Below are 21816 nucleotides of genomic sequence, written 5' to 3'. Positions count from 1 at the left end.
ATTTAAGAGTATATGAAATTTCTTCAATTGCATGAGTTATTATAATCCAACTAAGTTAATAGAAATATATAGTTCCTAATTAAACTTAGAGTTCAAATTAACGTAAAATTTGAACCTTTTTGAGAATTTTTTATTAAAGAGTGCACATAGTTTTATTCAAATCTTTATTTTGGTCCAAAAGAAAATAATTTGATTTTATCATAGCCTTCCAAATTGGATTTGAACTGTAATATTGTCTGCCACTTGTGAAGGGAAATCTGTGGGCTTCAAAAAAAAATTGGAAAAAGTTAGAAGTGACTCTTCCCTTTGTCTGTTTTGCCCTTTGGTTTGTAGGAGAAAGCCCTGAAATGGATTTCCTTTTCCCATTTCCATGCATCTTTTTATACTTATTAATTACATAATTTGTATTCTATTTATCATACTACCTTAAATCTAATATATATATATAATATTTCATATTCAATATTTTTCATAATAAGTGTTTTAACAGTTGCTTGAATATAATAGAGGCATGAATACAAGTTATCTTCTTAGATATGTTGACATGAACTCTGAACTAGGCACTTTCATACAATGTGGTGTTTTATTCTTTTATTCCGAGGAGAGCTACAAATTTTGTTCGGATCCACACCTACTTACAGCCGTGGCAGGAATCGTCCAATTGAAATTAATGGGAGTTTAACACTAGAAGAACTTAAGCTTAGAATTATTCATGTGTTACATCTCAATTGCGCCACCTATGCTATTAATCTTATATGTCGGTTGTGAAATAATGGTGACATGAACATGTTCAAGAGCATGCAATACAAAATAAGGAGGTTGTGGATGATATGGCCGCAAATAACGAGTTCATCCAACTAATTACAACAACCGAGGAGTGGGATGCTACTGATGTGTTTGATGCCCCCACAATCAACGTGCAAGGAATTAGTGATGCTATCCTTTTTAGATCATTTATATGAAGGACTCATATTCCAAACAAAAGAGGCCCTACAATGTGCAATAAGTTGTTGCTCTATCATCAATAGCCCTAAGTTTATTTAAGCGACATCCAACAAGAGTATATTGAGGTTCATAAGTGCCCAACATGAAAATTGGCACCATCCATGCTTATGACGCCTTCACGCTGCTAAGGAAAGTGGTTAGGTAACCTTTGAAAATCTCTACATGTGGCCCTCCACACACCTGTGCGTAAGGGGCTTTATCGACATGTCATCACAATAGTACTTCAAAGTTTATTTGTCACTACATAACAGTTGTACTTCGTCAACAACGACTTGACATGAAGCCCCCTCGAATCATTGCTCACATGGAGTCAAAGTTTGATATTAAGGTGTCGCATTGAAGGCTTGGGATGCACGAAGAAAGGCTATACAATCTGTATTCTGCAGCTACGAGGAGTCTTTCCAATCACTGTATCATCTAATGGAGGTTCTTGCAATTATCATTCCCATACTAGTTTACAATATCCAATGTACTTGAAAATTATGATTCAAAAGTTTATTTTGGGCTTTTGGGCTAAGTACCACAGTTTGAAGGTTTATATACAGGGACCTTCTTGCTTGGTAAATGTAATGGGACCCTCTTAGATGCCATCAATATTGACATAAATGGTGGTTTGTATCCACTAGAATTTGCTATTATCGAGACAAATAATAACTATATATGGTGATGGTTCTAGCAACAACTACATAATCTGGTCACACTGATCTGAGTGAGGGACAACCTCTTCATTATCTTGGATAGGCACGCATGCATCATAAGAGGTTATCGTGACGTGTTCCAAATGCTGCACACCATCATTGCTTAAGATACTTAGAGAAAACTTCAAAAAGGTTTTGCGGCGACTCAGGGTTGCTAGTGTTTAATCAATTTGTACAAAAAAATGTACTTTATAGGCAATACAAATGAGACGAACTTCTTCAACCAAAACATGAACGACATCCAAACAATTAAGAAGAAGGCGTTTGAATGGCTTGTATAACGTGATGTAACAAAGTGGAGCTTACTATATGATGGGAGCCATCATTATAGGATAATGACTACAAATGCGTCTAAATGCTTAAATGGAGTCTTACGGCGTGCCAAGGGCCTACTCATCTAGGGCCTCATAATATTTATTTACTACAATCTCATGACATTGTTTCTTAAATGTTCAAAAATAGTTGCACAATGAATGACTGCAGAAAATACAATCCTAGCACCAAGAATGATTTGAGACATTGATAATGTAATGCGGGAGGCAAGGCGATGCCCTAAACCCATCATGATTAATAATCACTAATTTCAAGTCTTTGATATTTTTTTCTTTGAAAAAAAATCTAATTTCAAGTCTTCGATATGTCCTATAGGAATTTCAAGGTAGAAATTATTAGTGCCCGCATATGTACGTGCACAACCCATGCATGTTTGGTCTGCAAAGTTATCGAGTATACCAAAAACAACTTTCCTTATGAATCTATGAAACTTCATTACAATTATCTTACTTTTTAAAGTCTTATACTATTCTTTTTTTCATGCATGAAAAGTGCAGAGGTAAAGAGGGAGAGCAGAGCACAAGACTTCGGTCAAATTGGGTGTGCGACCTACAACCCAACATTTTAGTATTGCGTGCATCACTCATACCTCTACCATTCCTCTCTTAGCTTATGTTGTTGGTTATCCAAATTCCACGTAGTAATCTTCTTCTCTCATTCTAAGATCGATGTTATTTTGTCTTTGTTAGTATGGGAATTTGTTGAGTCATCTTTTGGGTTCCATTTGGATTTCATCATGTAATGTGTTGTGAAGAAAAATTAAGAATTTTTTTTATTACTTTATATTTTAGAATATTGTAAGAGTTGTAATTATTTAATAAGGAATTTCCTTTAAGAAAATTATGCATTATTAAGTTATAATTATACCATGATTAATAAATATATTTCAATAATTTGTGTTGTTTGATAAATAAACTAACTGAACATTAATATTTAAATTATTATTTTTAATTCTAATTGTTTTAAGACTTCCAATAATATTTTTTTAAGCATGACATAGCACGTAGGTACACAGGGAGAGTGGCGCACACGGCCCAGGGCAGATAACGACTATGACCTACTACCCAATATTTCAACCTTGGGAGCATCACACATAGTGAATGATCCAATTGTGGTAATAATTTAAAACTTTAATTTAACCTGCAAACTTATGAAATTTATGGGTCTATAGAGTACACTTTTAAGGAGATAGATGGATGAGGGAGTGCGTATGTTAATTGGACACATCAACACCATGCCTACATTAATTGGTGAGCATATATTACTCAGGTGTAAATACCAACATAAAATTAAAATCAGGATATGACCAGATATCTGAGATGGTATAGAATATGGGCCTTGATTTACTTTGTGAGGCCATCGACACAGGCTCCATAGACTATATATTTGTGGTCACTTAGGGAAAGATTGGTAGTACGTTAACTTGATATGAGTAATACTTCAATCATATGATTTATGATTCCCTCACACTAATTAATTATAATCTGCATCACAAGCTGACTACTATGTAAGCAGTCAAGAGATCCTCCACCAATTGGCATGTGATCAAGGAATAATGTGAGCTCAATGCAACATGCGATAGATGATGTTGTCAAGTTAGCAGACAGGGTTGGCAGATAGGTGTACATTGATTAGTGCATTTGATACACAGGACCATCAATCCTCCCTTATATAGTGACCACACAGACATCATAGCCATACTCAAGGGTAAATAACATCAATTTCAAATGCTCCTGGGAAAATTACTGCCATCGATGTGCATGTTGACGACTTTTTTGGCAATAAGGCATTCTATGTATGTGGGCTCTGGGAGTGACCCCATGCCAACGAATTTTGAGGTGGGTGGACCTTTAATGGAATGGAGAGTAAATCCATATGTTGTGGGATCGTCTTCAAATTATTTTAGCTAGTTTGATGCACATTTGCAAACTCTAGGAGGTTACCAAAAGGTTAGCTAGAGAAAACAAGCAAACCAATACACCTCATATGATATGTATTTCAGATTGGATGGGTTTGTTGAGTTTTTCACCATCTATGATGCAAAGAGGATATGTTTTTACAGTAAGGACGTCTAACACAAGATGATGAGGAGAAATTTGGAGATGATGGGGGCCATATATAACAAAGACCTCGAAGAGAACCTACAAGATATATCCCTGGTACTGACCCCATTCCATGTTGAAGATGAGCCTAATTTGCGTGTATGTATGGTATGGTTATATGGGGTTTATCAAACTCTTGTAACACTGACCTTTAACAATTTTATAGTTATTGTATTTGGAATTTGTGAAATCAATCAAATAATATATTTTTATTTAGATATTATATCATTACCTATTTAATATACTATGTATTATCATATATAAATATTTAATATAAGCCAAGTACAATACATAAATTTCTTGACCAAAATTTACGATAAACATATACAAACTTAACTTCGTAAATAATATAAGACAATGCAAAAATTATTAGCATTGTAGAAACTCTAAATAAAAAAAAAATAGTATAAAATACATAAAGAGGAATACATAGTGATACTTTTTCTTAACCAAGGTATGCAAATGAGCTTGGACTTCGCATTGAGTTGGACTACACTTAAAGTGAAACTTAAACTCAAATTGAAAGTCTTTGCAAATCTACTCCCTTGAAATACTTCCTTCTCTTGCCTCTCGGTAATAACTCCATCAAATTTGTATAGAAATCCAACATAAAAATTTCTACGCCTAAAAAATTAAGGATAATAAAGAATAACATGATCAAGGTCTAGTTATGCCTTTTGAATATCAGTTGAATATTCACCTTCTCTTTCCTGTCTTAACTCATGATAAGAAAATCAAGGCCAACCACGTGATGATCTTTTTCCAAGAACTTATTCTCCAGATATATCTAATCTCGACCACTTAAGAATTTTCCTAAACTAAAGTTGTTTATCATCATAGTTTTATCATGCAACTTCAAAAGTAAACTATCACTATCCTCATTCCATTCATGCATGCAACTTCTAAAAATATTATAGCGGAGTATCGAAAGACCTAACCACACACTCCTACAACCATACTTTTCTAGCATCAACCCAATCTTTTGTTGGGATACCTCGAACCTTCTCTAAAGTATGCCAATGCATCATATTGTAAACTGAAAAAAATTAAGGACTCAAGTATTTCATAAAATAAAAACCAATATAAGAAACTCACTCAAATTTTAACTTTCTTTCCCTCCATAGGCATCACTTATAAAGAGGATGTGCAAGAAAGTATACATTAACAGTAAAAAAGTAATTGGTTTATATTAGTTAGACATTACAACTTTACATGTGACATGTTGTGATAAGTTGATGCAAGTAATAACACTAAATAAATAATCATGTTCACTACAAGAAAGTCAGGTATTGTGGAGGAAATATCTACCGTAAAACAAGCCAAATCAATCACAAATTTTATTTTTCGGTGGATTTACGTCCAACGATAAAAGCCACATTGCAAAAAATATTTGCCACAGACTAAATCCGTTGCAATCATTTTGCAGCGGATTTATGGTAGATTTACGAAGGAATTAGATTGAGAAAAATGACATCATCAGTTTTTCAAAATGCTGTAAAATTTGTCCCAAATTATGACTGATTTGTGGCAGATAATCCATTCCAAGCTATGGCAAAAATGCCACCATAAATTGCAACATATGGGCATCTGCAACCTTCACTATTTTCGACTGATATATCCATCACAAAATACGATACTATCTCTTTATTTTTGTATTTACGAAGAAAATTCCTCCACAAATCTTCCTGCATGAGTGATCACAATCTTGATGCCCTTTTTACGATTCCTGCAACCAAACAGTAAAATTTGTATCAATTAAAAAAAAAAAAAAAACAATGTGCAATAGTAAAAGTGGCTTGACTATATAGCTCATTTTGGTTTGTTAGTTGGGAGCTTTGGCTACCATCCAAGGGGTCTTGAGTTGAGTTTTATATATGTGATGTGCGTATGAATTTGTTTTAATTGATCTAATGCATCTAAAAAAAAGTGTCTTGAAAGCTTTGAACTTTAGACCGCCTGGCTGAGTGATCACAATCTCGATACCTTTTTATCCTTGCCATATTAATGTTCTTTCATATTCTCATTTCATGTTGCATGGATAAGAGGCTTTGATCTACTTTGTATCCTGGATTTGCAACGAAAAGAAATAAATTCACTCTTAACATATTTCATTTTACAAAATTGAGATACTCATAATACCTAAATAAATATGCACATTGCATAAATTCACTATTCTACGCAATTATAATGTGTGAATACAAGTGTCCTGAGTTTCATAAAGAGGAGAATTAGTGAGCGCTTTTTTTAGTGGAGAGCTCACACCATTAATCTTCTTTTTCCAATAAGGATGACATTGGAAGAAAACTGCCCTACGCCAACGTGTAGGAGTTAACTAAATTGGTAAAATTTAGAGCACTATGGTGGTAATTGGACTGAATTAATTATATCAAATCTTAAACTTCTAATTTACCAACTGAGTCATCGAAAGGTTGCCGTTTTATGTGACCAAACCATCTAAAGTGCTTCTCTCTAATCTTATATTCCACTGTACTATAACATTTTCATGTATATGCTCATTTCGTATCTTGTCTCTAAGAGTAAAGTCACTCATCCACTTGAGCAACCTCATCTTTGCAACACTTAACTTAATATTATGCTTCTCTTTTAATGACCAACATTCAACACCATAATAAAGCATTGTAGGTTTCACCACCATCTTTTAGAATTTTTCCTTAAGTTTGAGAGGAACTTTTCTATCACACAGTATACCCGATGCATTCCTCCACTTCAACAATCCAACATGAATTATACTAATAAATATCTCCATCTATTACACCATCACTATGAGCAATAGACTCATGATATTTAAAGAAGAAAGATGGATGCCTTCTCAACGAGCATGCTCTGATCGGATCTGACAGGAAGGAATGTCGTGGAAGGAGCCGAGCAAGGTCACGTTCAGAGGTGAGACAACGATGAGCAAATGTCAAAGGAATGATAAAGAAGAACAGCGAGGAACTTCAGATGCGACAGGAAGGAACGTTGTCGAAGGAGATGACATGAAGTAATTAAGGGGGGGACAGTAGCTGCGAAGATGATCGACAAGGAAGTGTGACTTTAGATGTGATAGGAAGGAACATCATCTAAGGAGGCAATGCCGTGGGAACGTCATCGAAGGAGCTGAGAAATATCGCAGGCACGGTCCAAAAACAGAACGAGTGAATGAAACAAATGGCTAGTTAGCCGGTTTATATAGGATTATTTGCGTCGGATTTGCAGTGGATTTTTGAAGGATTTTCAGCGAAAAATCCACCTCGCATTTGTGGCAAAAAATCCACCACAAATATGCAGCGAATTTTTTGCCGCAAATCCGTCATAAAAAATACGGTGGCAAGTTCCGCCACAAAATCATCACAATTTTAGAGAAAAAAGTTTATGTTGCAAAGTCCATCACAAATTATTGACTTCCCTTTATTAAATGAATAAAATGACAACAAGTAAATGATCCAAAGTCATAGATAAAAAATTGGTAATTAATCTTATGTCATCATTACTATAAAATCACTTGATTTGACAATACTATTTTATAGCTTATGTGATTCGACCATAATGAACAAGGAGACAAAAAGTGCATGTTCCTATATTTTGAATAATAATTTTGTCAAATATCCAATGCCATAAAAAATTTTCATCTTTAAATAAATAACTTTACTTACTTACATACAACAAATAGAGTATCCTATGTTATGAATAATAAATTTAAACTTAAATCAATTTAACCATTTAATTAAAACACAACACTTACCTCACTTAGTATTCAAACATATTCTCTAAATTTATAATCTATACTAACTGAATATTACATTTTCATTAGATATCATCGGCTTAATATTATTAGTATTATCATTCAAAATAATTAAGTTAAATATTATAAAGATCTATTTTTCAATACTTTTATTTAAATTATTTTTAGGTTTAATAGTCTCAAATATTAGTCATTAGTGTTCATATATAGTTCTACTTAATCTAAAAAAATAAAAATGATTATCCATAAATTAATTTTATATTAAAATGATTATAAACACATTACTCTAACAAATAAAATTATTCAAATTTTAATTTAAAAATCTTTTATTACTTAAGATTATTCAAATTGATGAAACAAATTCAATTACACATTGTTTTTTTTTTTGCTTTACGTATTACATAAATAATTCCAACTCATAAATTAATAGTTAAGTTATTTTAATTTTCTCGTAAATGAATTTATTTCAAATTAACATAATATATACATTAATCTAATCAATATAAACTTTGAATAATTATTTAGTGTTTAGAAGAAAAATTCAGTGCAGGAAAAGAGGAGGAAGAAATACCAGAAACCGCATCCTTGAACGAAATAGGAGCCGCTATTCCGCTCAGGAAACCAGGATCACGTATACGGGAAGCCTCCATACACGAAACCAAGAGCAAAGAGGAAAAAAATCGCTCACCAGACGAAAGCGAAGAGGAGGCGGCGGAAGGGACGAAAGAGGCGTAACCCTAGCAGAGCCATAATTTCAAGGATTAATAGACCTTCAAAAGTATTGTTAAAGAAAATTAAAAATTGAACAATTTTATATATTATCTATTTCTCTAATATTTTTTCTTAAAAACTGTAGAGAAACTCCTCTATAGTTCTATTCACAAAGCCTATATCCCTACATTCCATGGCGTGGCTTACAATAATTATCACCTCGATTGAACTCGAGATGATAATCCAACGAGCTTGAAAATTCTGCTAGAACTCGAGCTTGAAACTTGATAAGCTCGACTCGCGAGCCCGCTTGGCTCTTTTGCACCCATCCTTGTATCCAACGTCGAGCTATATCCCACTCAAAACTCCGAGCAACATTGTTCCAAGCTCCTCTATATACTTCCGGTCCTTCTCATTGTTAATATCATCATCCTTTTGTTTAAGATTTTTTGTAACGGCGTGAAAAGAAGACTGCAATAATGAGTATGAATCGGTCAACTCGATTTACTTTGCCTTCAACAACTATGAATTTTTTAATCTTTAAATAATATTAAATGAAATTAAACTTTAATGATTTATATGCTTTGTAGTGGGTTTGAGCAAGAGACTATTGGATATAGACTAGGCATGGAATTAGGTAGAGAATCAAATAAATAGATTTGAAATAAATTCAATTGATGAATAAAAAAATTTAACCCAAGTTTAAAAATTATTCGCATCCTATTTGAATAATGTTTGAACCCAATTTGAACATAGACATTTTCTTCAAATTAAAATTTAAAATATTTTAAAAAAATAAAAATTTAGTGGGTATATAAAATATGCTTAGTCTTTTGTTATTTTCTAAAATAAATTTTATTATAAAAAATTTCAAATTAAATTTTTTTTACTAATAATTTGTTTTAAAAAATAGTAAGAAATTTACAAAAATAAAACATAAATTTCTCTATTATCATAACATAGAAAAGGCCAATATCGTTCACTTTAAAGTTTTGTTTGGGATTATTTTCTTACTACTTCTAAAAGCATATTTTAATATAAAAATAAAAAAAATAATAAATCCATCTCAAACTCGGGTTCGGGTTGAACAAATCAACCCATTTTAAAAATCGGGTCGGGTTTGGGTTGACCCAGCAATTCGAAATTGACCCGAAAACTCATATTTGACCCGAAAACCTGAGATTGACCCGTTTTTGTCCCGATTTTGACTCGAAAATCGAATATCGACCCGATTTTAACTCGAAAATTAGCAATTTTAGGTCAACTTCGGGTCATTCGTGTCGGGTCGGGTTGACCTGGACCCGAATCGGGTCGGGTTCGTGTCTAGAAACCTGAGCCGTTTTTAAAAACGGGTTGACCCGAACAGCGCCGAGTCAGTTCCGGGTTCGACCCGAACCCGACCCTCTGACCCGAATTGACACCCCTATCTCAAACTAAACCTAATTTAGCATCACCTTTATGAGCTTAAAAAAAATATTGGTTCACATCCCGACTCCAATAAAATTAAGCCACACGGCTTACAGATATAATATTCCCACCAGCTTGAGATGTGGTGAAAGTAGGCGTAAATTATTAAAAAAAATTGTGGGCGTAATATTTGTATTGGGAATTCCGGCCATAGATTTCCATTCGCACCGCCGGTTCTCGAGTTCGCGATCTCTCGTTAAGTTTCCTCGTTAAGGATACTAGGAAAAGGGTTCGCCGGCGTATCGCCGAGACCTTCGCTGCGGTTTGCTTGGTCCACCGATGGATCAGGAGAAGGGGGACGACTCCGATTCCCAAACCAATGATGGGAGGGTACGTGCTAGTGTTAAGCGTTCCGTTGTTTTTTCTCTTTCAGATAATAGTTGCCTATGGAATTGGACATGAGGGGATATAGCGTGTTTATTTGCTCTTCCGATTGCTTTATTTATACTTTTTGATTGCTTTTTTCGTCTATTTGGATTAGGAGGGAGGGTTTGGAGGTTCTGTAAGGATCATGGGTTTGGAAGTTGATCTGTGAATGATGGGTTTTAGTTTTAGACGTAAGATTTGGATGATTTTTTAGTTTTGAGCTTTTCAGGAAGTGGAATTCATCCTCTTTTTTTTTTTTTTTTTTTTTTTTTAACTTGATAGCTAATTATCGCCACCGAAACATGTTATGGCTATTATATTTTAAGTTAGGTATGCCAGAATTCAATGATTGTTTGCTGGGTATGAGCCTCTTAAATATGCTACTAAGAAGTAAATATATGTGGCAAGGCTTAGAAGCTATGATTAGGTCGTTAGGGTTACAAATTGAAAGAATTAGGGCCTGGTTGGATACAAGTAGGATTTAGTAAATCCTATAAATTCATATTCAGTAAAATTTGAGAGGATTCAAACCCGAATATTGTTTGGTATGACAACCATTAAATCTTAGTAAAATTTTAGAAACTATTTGCTATTTGTTTTAGAATCTAAGATTAATGAGATTACAAATTTTTAAATTAATTAATTCCTGTGAATGTTAGGGTCTAGTAAATCATATATTTAAACAATATTGTGAATGAAATGAGATTTGTTAAAATACTAGGATTCGAAGAATCCTTTTTTTTGCAGCATTTAAGCTAAATCTGGCTTAAATCTTGTTTTAAGTAGGATGCCAAACAATCCCTTTGTGGAGCATACCTTGACACAATGAAAACTTAGATCTATGGTTATCTTCACTTGGTTGTGTTTATGCCATTCTGTATTACACGAGGAACTCACACTTTGTACAACATTGGATAAAATGCCTCTGTAGATCACTTTCACTTGAATGTACTTCTTAAAGGCTTTCTTTACTGTCCATTTTCTCTTAAAAACACTTTCCTCTTTAAAAACCCCTTCATTATCAATAACCAACCATTATGTTAACAATTAGTAGAGTTAACTACCATTGACCATTTGTGAAGGAAAATTAATGCGGGGAATGAAATAGCGTGTCATATGTAGAAGATTATTGCACTTGCTTGGCCATAACAAGCTCGTTTTCAAAAATATCGCACTCAAACATGACACTATATTAAAAAACCAGACTAACTAAAATGTGTCAAACATTCATTCATTCCAAGTTCCTCTTGTTTCATACAAAAAAGAATTGGTATATCACGAACACATGCTTTGGAAGATCACCCAAGTTAGAAGCCTTTTGGTGGCCAGTATGGTGACCAACAGGTAAATCTCTATGCATAGCTTTTTAAAAAAAATAGAAGTTTATGTTTGCATGCCCCAACTCGCTTGAATAGCATATGGTTAAGCATTTCTCAACTCTTCTTGATGATGCTATGCATCTTCTATCAAGAAACTTGCTCCAAACTTTCAATTATTTACTCGTATTCAGTTCTTTAATAATTGGTATGCCTACAAATACCAATAAAGGGTTGCGTCAAACTTACGTTCCTGTCATATACCTATTCCTCAAAGTTAGAGAAGTCATTTTCTAAGAACACCATGTTAGTCGGCATTGATCATTGCCATTAGTGATGCTTTAAGGAAGCAGTCACCAACCACTCTTCTTAGAATATTATTGATAGTTCCAAGGGTAAAATAAATATAATAAAAGAATTCACTTGTATGAAAAACATGCTTCTATGAAAGTCATTAATCTGTATGCCATCAACTTTGACATGAAAATATTTTTATAGTTGCAATGCATGTAACAAACTCGCCATGTCCAAAAACTATAGGGAACTAACATTGGAGTTCTCCTATGGCTTCTTATGAATTTATGAATGGTAGATAAATCTAGGTTGGATCATTTTGCCTTAAGAATGTTTTGATTAAATATTATAAGCTGCATATTGGCACAATAACCAAGGAGACTAGTTAAGTATGATTGACATATAAGGATGGTTTTTTTTTTCATGCAAGCACAATATCGATCTTGCTTTGATTACGTCTCTTCTTCTCCCGTTGCACCCAAGGTCAAACAAACATAATCAAAGCACTTATTGACTCTTGCTTAGTGAAGGAGACATTGCATGTGATAATTCAAACCTCAATGTATTAAGGTGCTATGTAATATAATGTACTATCAATAATTATTACTCTTATTAACTGTACATTATGCTGCTTTAATCATTCAATCACAATACAACTCGCATTAATAAAGTGGTTCAATGTGAATTGCACAAATTTAAGAATATTTTACGTTCTTCTTAGGCTTAGAAACTTTACGTGAAAAAAAAGGATCCTTTGCTAATGGTAAATGTATCATATGCCTTGTAGGTGTGTACTTCAATACAACTTTTTTGTGCAAGCTTGTTTCTCAATAAATGATATATATTTTTGTATATGATTTGTTCTAGTATGGTTTGGTCTTTAGCATATGCCAAAGCGCCCGTTCTATTGTAATTCATTGCTACATATTCTCTTACCATGCAGTTACTCCCAAACCATTTAGAAATCTCCTCAATTGCACTAATTTGTAGACTTCAAAGGAGCATTTTATATATTTAGTCCCTATGCTGGATAAAGCTGCGAAACTATTTCTAGCTACTCTAATATATCACACTATTATTCAGCAAGAAAATATATCAAGAAGCAGATTTTTGCTAATCCACATCTTGAACCCAATTAATATCAATATATCAAATCAAACATGACACACTACTCTGATAAGATAACAAGTAATTTATCACTCATCCAATGTGTTGTACTCGGATTAGCCTAATAGTGATGAAGTATCCTGACTAAGTAACAAATATTTGGTTGTTTATGCTTCATTGAGCACATTAAACTACTTGCCACACTTGCATATTGAATTCTTTACGTCTTATATTTTTCCTCATTTTTTTGGCTCATATTTACACTCAATTTTTTTTTTCATTATAGTATCTACGCCATGATTATTCGATAAGTTTTACTCTGGCTGTCGACTACCTAACGCAACCCTCCACTTTTCTCATCAAGGACTTGAGATCTGACAATGGTGAAAAGGATTCATGTAGCCGACCCCACATAGTGGGACAAAGGCTTGATGTTGTTGTTGTTGTTGTTGATTATAATATCTACATGTTTATTGTTCAACATACTGAATTTTTCTAGCACCTTTATAATATAAGTATCATAAGATAAAACTAATAATGATGAGGACATCGACAGACGCTACTGACATGTTTATCGCCGGCGAAACCGCAGATCGACGACCACGATTCAGTGCCTCTACTTTTGATTTAGATGTCATGATGTATTTTATTTGCAGTCTTTCCATTTTACCCCTGTGGGGAGTTATTTTGTTATTGTAGCCCAGAGGGCAATTTCGTATTTTCTCTTTGTATGAGTTGAGACATATATATAGTGGTCTCATGTATTGTTTTGAGCTTAATGAATATTTGAATGAAAATTGTTTTGTTTCTACTTCTTCTTCTTGCATGAGAGCTTGAGAAGGGAGAGAGCTCAAGGGGAGAAAATCGCAAGGCCCACCAGTCGTTGGAAGAGTCCGCGGCTCGTGGTTAAGTTATTATATCTTCTCGGTCATATTTCACTCCATCTTCTTCTCCTCCTCCACAACCCTAATTGCCGCCGCCCCTTGGAAGCCCACCGCCAGCCACTTCCATGGCCCCGGCCGGCCACCTTGCCGGCGACTTCCCCACCCGTCCAACCCCTCCTTCCGATTGTTTCAAATTTGAAATTTGAATTTCAAATTTCAAATTCTTTCATAATTTGGAAATCCAATTTAGGAAAGTTTTCATGATGGCATTCAATTTCAATTTGATTTAGATTGGAGTTATGAAACCTATTGCCACATCATCATCCTAAATTGGAAGCCTTTTCCCTTGAATTCCCCTCTCTCCCCCTTAGCATGCCGCCGGCCTCACCCTAGGTGAAGCCCCATTCAATGCACCAATTAAGGCATTGATTACCAACTAATTTGAAATCAATTTCAAATTAATTCGCCCCATATTTTCATTCAAAACCTGAAATTTATTTTCAGGTTTTGAAATCACACTCTCCCTCTCTCTCTAGAGCCCGCCGGCCTCTCCTTTAATGGGCCACATTAATGCCCATTAATTGCCCCTTAATTCTATTGGTAATTTGAAATCAATTTCAAATTTGCTTCCCTCTAATTTACTCAAATCCTGAAATTAATTTCAGATTTGTGTAACTCTCCTCTTCCCCTCTCCTAACCCAATTTTCCTCATCCCATCCACCCGCCCCCTCTTTCTCTGTTTTGGCCAACCACCTCCTCACTCCCTCTCTTGGGAAATTACAGCAAGAAGAGGAGAAGACGACACCTCTCTCTCCGATTCTCTTCAATGTTGAATGGCGGATCCCGAGTTTGAATGGGGTCTCGTGTTCAACGCCGACGGAAGCATCAACATCTTAAAATCTCTGTGCTTTGACGTAGGATTTGAAGACGACGCCACAGTTGAAGAATACTTGGATCGAGTCGTCCCGATTCTTGTGAGCATCATCGACCGACGGTTCTCAAGCTACGAGTGGAGCCTCGTAAGCCACCCACTACATCCATCCCCACCGGCTACCTCTCCACCAACAAAGTTCTCGGCGCCATCTTTGTAGTGGTAATATCTCTCATTATTTGGTTCTTCTTTCTCCGCTAAAAGCCTACTAATAAGTGAGTGAGACGGTCCTCGTGGTGAAATTCTCATTGTTAAACGTTGGACTTTTGTTAATTGTACTTTGCATTTAAATCTCCTGGAACTTTGAAAGAATTGTCTTGGTTAATTTCAATTGCATTTCTTTGGACCTAATAAAGTTAAAATTTTCAAATTCCTAACTCACTTTTATGTGCTAGCGTTAAATTTAAAGGAGCAAAACTTTAATCTTTTCTCTCTCTAATTTCTTGAAGTAACTCCTAGTGGTTTTCACATTATTTATATTTCACATCAAATAATCTTCTTAGAACTTTCCTTAATGACTTCTAAACCAAGGATATGCTTGGCTTCACCCATCTCTGCCATTTTAGAATTTGAAAATGTCCACCTTTTAATGGAATTAATCAATTCCATCTTATTTTCAGCTAGAATGATATCATCAAGTTTTAAAGATTTTTATAAATCCATTTTATACTGTTTATAATACACACGTTGGCCCTTTTTTAACATTCTAAATCCATCTTCTAAGTTGGCATGCTGAAATTTGATATTCCACTGTCATGATGCTCAGTTCAAATCATATATAACTTATGAAGTGTACAAACTTTTTACTTCTAACCCTCAACAACACGTTAAGGGTTGATCTATATAAATTTCATTGTCGAGGCCACCATTTAAAAAAAAAAATAAACAGTTTTTACATTTATTTTATATAGCTCAAGATCTACATAAAATAATAATCCACTCTGAAACAATTTTTATCCTCATAATTCTTCCAATCCGTTAAGGAAAGCCTTCAGCCACCAAGCTAGCCTCATATTGAGCTATGAATCCATCTAGCTGTCATTTAATTTTAGTAAACCACTCATTCTCAATAGCTCTCCTACTAGGTGGCAAGTCAATCAAATCCCAAACATGGTTAACTTTCATAGATTGCATTCTTTTTTTGCATCGCTGCAGTCTATTTTTCTAATTTTGATGCAAGTAAATCTTCTTGCATATTCCTAGCCTCCTAGGTTCAACGATCTTTTGGGTTTACCATGAAGGCCTTCCCCTCTATTTAGAAGTATTTTCAAGTAATTAAACCATGAATGTCCATGCATTGATGATCTTCTAAATCATGCTTCTCATGAACTGATTCTAATGCCACTAAATTCTCATTATCACGATTAGGTAAAGCTCAAGCAACCTCAACTAATTCACTTTGGGAATATTGACGTGATCATTCAACTTATAGAACTAGATATCTGTAGTGACAATCACCCTTCGGAGGGAAGTCATCTGCTATGAAGGCAACATCCCAAGGAACTAACTTGGTGAAGACAACATTCCAAGGAACTATTGATGTGATCATTTAACCCAGGTTCTAACCTTTTTTTTTAGATTTAATTGAGAATTTGACTCTTATAGGACTTGATGGAGAAAAATGATTTATGTAGTCGACCTCACGTGGTGGGATAAAGACTTAATTGTTATTATTGTTGTGAAGGTTAGAACCATGAAAAGGAGATTTTAATATATCTAGTAATTTGGGGTGTCCATATAGCATGATGTTTGCAAATAGCTCGTGTTCAGCTCCTCATGCAATTCATGCTTGGCTTGTTCATTAACTAATAAACCGAACATGAGCACAAAATTTTGGCTTGATTTCTCAATGAATTGAACACAAACAAATCTTCATTTGTATATGTCTGGCTCTCTAGGATATATTCTATTAAATATTAATTTTGTAGAAATTTTTTGGTGAAAATAATGCTAAAATTAAATAATAGTTTAGAGGTTGCATATGGTGTTAAGTATGGTGTTCTTGTATAATGAGGCTGATACGTCAAGGGGCCCACCTTGTGGGGCCCAGGGGAAGATATTTAGAAAGGTTTCATAAATTATTTTTTAATTGCTTAGGAATGTTTTTTAAATCATATTTAATTGTTTAGAAAAGTTTCCTAAATTATATTTATAATATTTAAGAAGTATTTAATTGTTTAGGATTGTTTCCTGAATTATGCTTAATTTCTTAGGAAGGTTTCCTAAATTTATATTTAATTGTTCAGGAAGGTTTCCTAAATTATGTTTAATTGTTTAGAAATATTCTATTGGTATTATGGTGGCTAGGGCTATTTAAGTGGGAGTTGTCTAGGGTTTAGATCATGCTATTGATGAGTTTTGTGGGTGTTTGTTATAATTCTTTTTTTAGGGCTTCCTAGCAGCGTCTAGGTTAATTGGGAGAGCCGATCTACCTCTCGAATTGTAGATCACCTATATCTTGTTTTCTCTTATTGAAGTTTTAATAAAAAAAATTCGCCACTGTTTTGATTTTACTGCATTTTTTATATTGTTGCTTGTTGTTTTTGCTTCTAAGGCATATCAAATGGTATCAGAGCACATTCCTGGACCAAAATATGGGGTTTTGTTGCTGATTTTCACAGCGATCTTCCTTGCCGTTCGTTGAACTTTGCTGTTTGGAGGCTAGAGTCACGTCAAAGTTGCTGCTTTTTTCTATTAAAGCCTTGATCCGAGTACTGATGGTCGGAAGAAGAGTTGAGTTGTTGGAAGAAGCGTTGGAATGGGGAAGTAGGGAAACTACGAGTGGACGTGGGATCGATGAATGAACATATTTCAACGATAGAAGAAAGGTTTGAGAATTTGGAAGATATGATGAAAAAAATGATCAAGATGTAGTCGAAAGCTTCACCAGTGATTTCTTGGGTTGAACCAAAAGGAAAAGAAATTCTTGAGGAGATGATGAAAAAGCTCATGGAGATGCGATCCAAAACCCCACCGACGGTTCCAATTGTTAACCCTAATCAAGATTTAATTTTGGTTCCCTTTGTTATATCTAAAGGGAAAGAGGTCAGATGGGAAGAGTTCGGCGAAAAGAGCTCCTTTCATCAAGAGCCATCTTCTAGGGCTCCGAGAAGGGGGAAATAGGGTTTTCTGAGGGGGGGGGGGACATAGGAAGGGAGTTTTATTGTGAAGGTGGTGGAGTGGTCAACCACTATGGGAGGTTTTTTTGGCAAGGAGAGTGGACGATCGGAGGAGGACGGGCTGAGCCATGGGGATCAGGTCATGTGAAGCGGATGGAAGAAAGATGGGAGTCCCACCCTCGATACACGGGGGAAACATGGAGAGATCCTGACAACCGCTACACTGGAGGAGGAAGAAGTTGTTGGGGTAGTGGTCATCCTAGGGTGAAAAAGTTGAAGATGCAAATAATTGAGGAGAAGAATGAGAGTTCAATAAGTGATACACAAGTTTCTTCCGAGGATAAGTAGATCAGCAAAGGGAAAGATGTGAATGAAGAGGGGAAAGAAATAAACTTGCAAAGCCAAGATGATGGTGCTGATCAAGAAATCTACTACATCAAATTTCCTGGAGTAGCAAAGATTAGTGAAGGTGAGCCAGAAAATCAAACCATGCAGTTGTCTTTACCAGAGGGGAGGCTCTTCAGGCAATTGATGTGAACCAGGATAACTATTTGGAAGAGGCTTTGATAATGAGGAATCTTTTGGAGGAATTCAATGAAGATCATGGACTGCGCCCATCAACCATTCTTGGTGTACATGGCACATTTTTACAGGAAGTATTTCATTTTTGGGATGATTTATGTCAAACTGAGAAACAAGTTTTGTGACAATTGGACAAAGAGTTCTGACTACTCCACTAAAGGCCTAAGTTCCTGCTACTTCATAAGGAATTCAATGCATATGCATTTGACATGGTTTTTCACATTATTAGAGGTGAAATTAGCAAGGTTTCTCATGGAATCAACCTAAGTGAGGATATCTCTGCAGGATTCAACTCGACATTAAGGCAATGAAATATTACCCACAATGAGTATATATTCAGGTTGGGAAAGGTCGTGATGTTGGACTCAACCAAATCTCCAGGTTTGAAGCAAAGGTTGCTTGCAGCAATGGATAACAAATACTTAGTAGAGATATCTATCACTTGGGCCATCGATTTGACTTCTTCTGCATGCTTTCTTACTACTTCATGATTGTAGGATTTTATGTTAGCTCAATGATGATTGTTATCATAGTTGTCCTTTTCCTCTATGGCAAGCCTTACTTGTAATTAAGTAGGCTTGAGTCTGCCATTATGAAGCAGGCACTGATGAGAGGAAATAATCCTTTGAAGGCTACTATGGCATCTCAATCTGTCGTCTAGATTGGTCTATTGATGGCATTATCCATGGTTATGAAGATTGGGCTGAAAAGGGGATTTAGAATTGCATAAGGCGACATAAGCATCATGTAACTTCAATTGTACTTAGTGTTCTTTACATTATTGCTTGGAACAAAATCCTATTACTTTGGACGGACAATCCTATACGGCGGAACAAAGTATAGAGCTACTGGACAAGGATTTGTTGGGTGACATGTAAAGTTTGCAGAGAATTACAAGATGTACTCAAGAAGTCATTTTACAAAAGGTATGGAATTTATGCTTCCATTAATTACTTATTAAATCTACGGATTTGCAACTACTGATTCAACAACCTTTATGCTTCTCATTGCATCCATATGGTTCCTTGTTGTCACCTGGTTTTTTGTGCCATTTCATTTTTACCTTTCTGGCTTTGAGTGGAAAAAAATAGTTGATGACTGGGATGACTGTAGCAAGGGAATAAAAAGTAAAGGCATTGGCAAAGATGTTAAACTGTTAAAAATGGTACATTCTCTAGAGTGAAGTACGAGAAGATAGTGAAGGATATATAATTGGATCATGTGCTAAGTGGTTCTTGACAGGAAGCAGATTTTGTTGTTAAAACATATTGATCAGGAGGTAGTTCCCTTACACCTTGAGGACATGGTGGCTCTTTGAGAGGGGAGTATTGATGTGTCAAGGGGCCCACCTTGTGGGGCCTAGGGGAAAATATTTAGAAAGATTTTCTAAATTATGTTTAATTGTTTAGGAAGGTTTTTTAAATCATATTTGATTGTTTAAGAAAGTTTCCTAAGTTATGTTTATACTATTTTGGAAGTATTTAATTATTTAAGAATGTTTCCATAATTATGTTTAATTGTTTAGGAAGATTTTCTAAATTATGTTTATTTGTTTATGAATATTCTATTGGTATTATGGTGGTTAGTGCTATTTAAGGGGGAGGTGTCTAGGGTTTAAATCATGCTATTGATGAGTTTTGTGGGTGTTTGATATAGTTATTTTTTTAGGGCTTTCTAGCAGCGTCTAGGTTGATTGGGAGAGCCGACTACCTCTTGAATTGTAGACATGTATCTTATTTTATCTTATTGAAGTTTTAATAAAAAAAACCACCACTGTTTTAGTTTTATTCCTGTTTCTATATTGTTGTTTGATGTTTTTGCTTCTAAGGCATAGCAGAGGTCTTCGAGTTTTTTTCTTTATTATCTTTTTATTTATTCTGACTAAAGAATATCACTTATTTGGTCGATATATTTGTTTGTGTTCATTATATCCACAACAAATCAAATACTATCAAACCAAACATAAATATAGAAATGTCAAATATTAACGAACACAAACTAACTATACAACAACAACAACATCAAGCCTTTATCCCACTACGTGGGGTCGGCTACATGAATTCTTTTTCTCCATTGTGTCCTATTAAAAGTCAAATTCTCGTTTAAATCTAATAAACAAAGGTCATTCCTAATATTTTCTAACCAAGTATTTTTAGGTCTACCCCTACCTTTCTTAACATAAGTCAAATCTAATACCTCTACTCTCCTAACCGGGTCATCGCAAGGCCGTAGTTTTATGTGACCAAACCATCTAAGGCTACTTTCTCTAATCTTATCTTCTACTAGAGCTACTCCAACCTTTTCACGTATATGCTCATTCGTATCCTATCTCTAAGGGTAAAGCCACTCATCCACCTGAGCATCCTCATCTCTGCCACACTTAACTTAGTATTATGCTTCTCTTTTAATGGCCAACATTCGGCACCATAAAGCATTGCAGGCCTCACTACCATCTTATAGAATTTCCCCTTAAGTTTGAGGGGTACATTTCTATCACATAACAAACCCGATGCATTCCTCCACTTCAACCATCCAACTTGAATTCTGCTAATAATATCCCCATCTATTTCACCATCACTCTGAACAATAGATCTAAGATACCTAAAACGTGTACTCTTATTAATGACTTGATCACCCAAAGTCACAATCCCCTCACTAGGTCTATTACTAATAAAATTGCACTCCATATATTCCGTTTTAGATCTACTCAAGCGAAAACCTTTAGACTCTAAGGTTGACCTCCATAATTCAAGTTTACCTTCAACTCCCTCTCTAGTCTTATCAACAAGAAGAATATCATCAGCAAAAAGCATACACCAAGGTACATCATCTTGCAAATGTATAGTGAGAACATCCATGACTAAAGCAAAAAGATATGGGCTTAAGGCTGATCCTTGATGTAACCCAACCGAAATAGGGAAATACTTGGTCAATCCACCTTGTGTTTGAACACAAGTAATAACTCCTGCATACATATCTTTAATGATTTGAATATAAGCATTATTGACTCCTTTCTTATCAAGAACTCTCCATAGCACTTCTCTTGGAACTTTATCATATGCTTTTTCTAAATCAATAAATATCATATGTAGATCATCCTTATTTTCTCTATATTTCTCCATCAAACCTCTTAATAAATGTATGGCTTCCATAATC

General features: G+C 34.9%; 1 protein-coding gene across 2 annotated transcripts in view; it reads left to right on the top strand.

Annotated features, from left to right (window-relative positions):
- The first annotated feature begins 10135 nt into the window (after window positions 1-10135).
- The window catches only part of LOC110113801 (potassium transporter 7), a 30956-nt gene continuing 19275 nt past the window's right edge, over window positions 10136-21816 (top strand). For both annotated transcript variants that reach the window (XM_028698623.1, XM_020846501.2), the window contains exon 1: window positions 10136-10391. In XM_028698623.1, the coding sequence (XP_028554456.1) occupies window positions 10381-10391 (11 nt within the window). In that variant the 5' untranslated portion in view covers window positions 10136-10380. The remainder of the gene's footprint in view (window positions 10392-21816) is intronic.

This window comes from Dendrobium catenatum, unplaced genomic scaffold, assembly GCF_001605985.2.
Source record: "Dendrobium catenatum unplaced genomic scaffold, ASM160598v2 fragScaff_scaffold_1117, whole genome shotgun sequence".
NCBI classification, from domain to species: domain Eukaryota; kingdom Viridiplantae; phylum Streptophyta; class Magnoliopsida; order Asparagales; family Orchidaceae; genus Dendrobium; species Dendrobium catenatum.
The sequence above is the reverse complement of the archived record's forward strand: the minus strand, read 5'-3'. Positions and strand labels throughout refer to the sequence as shown.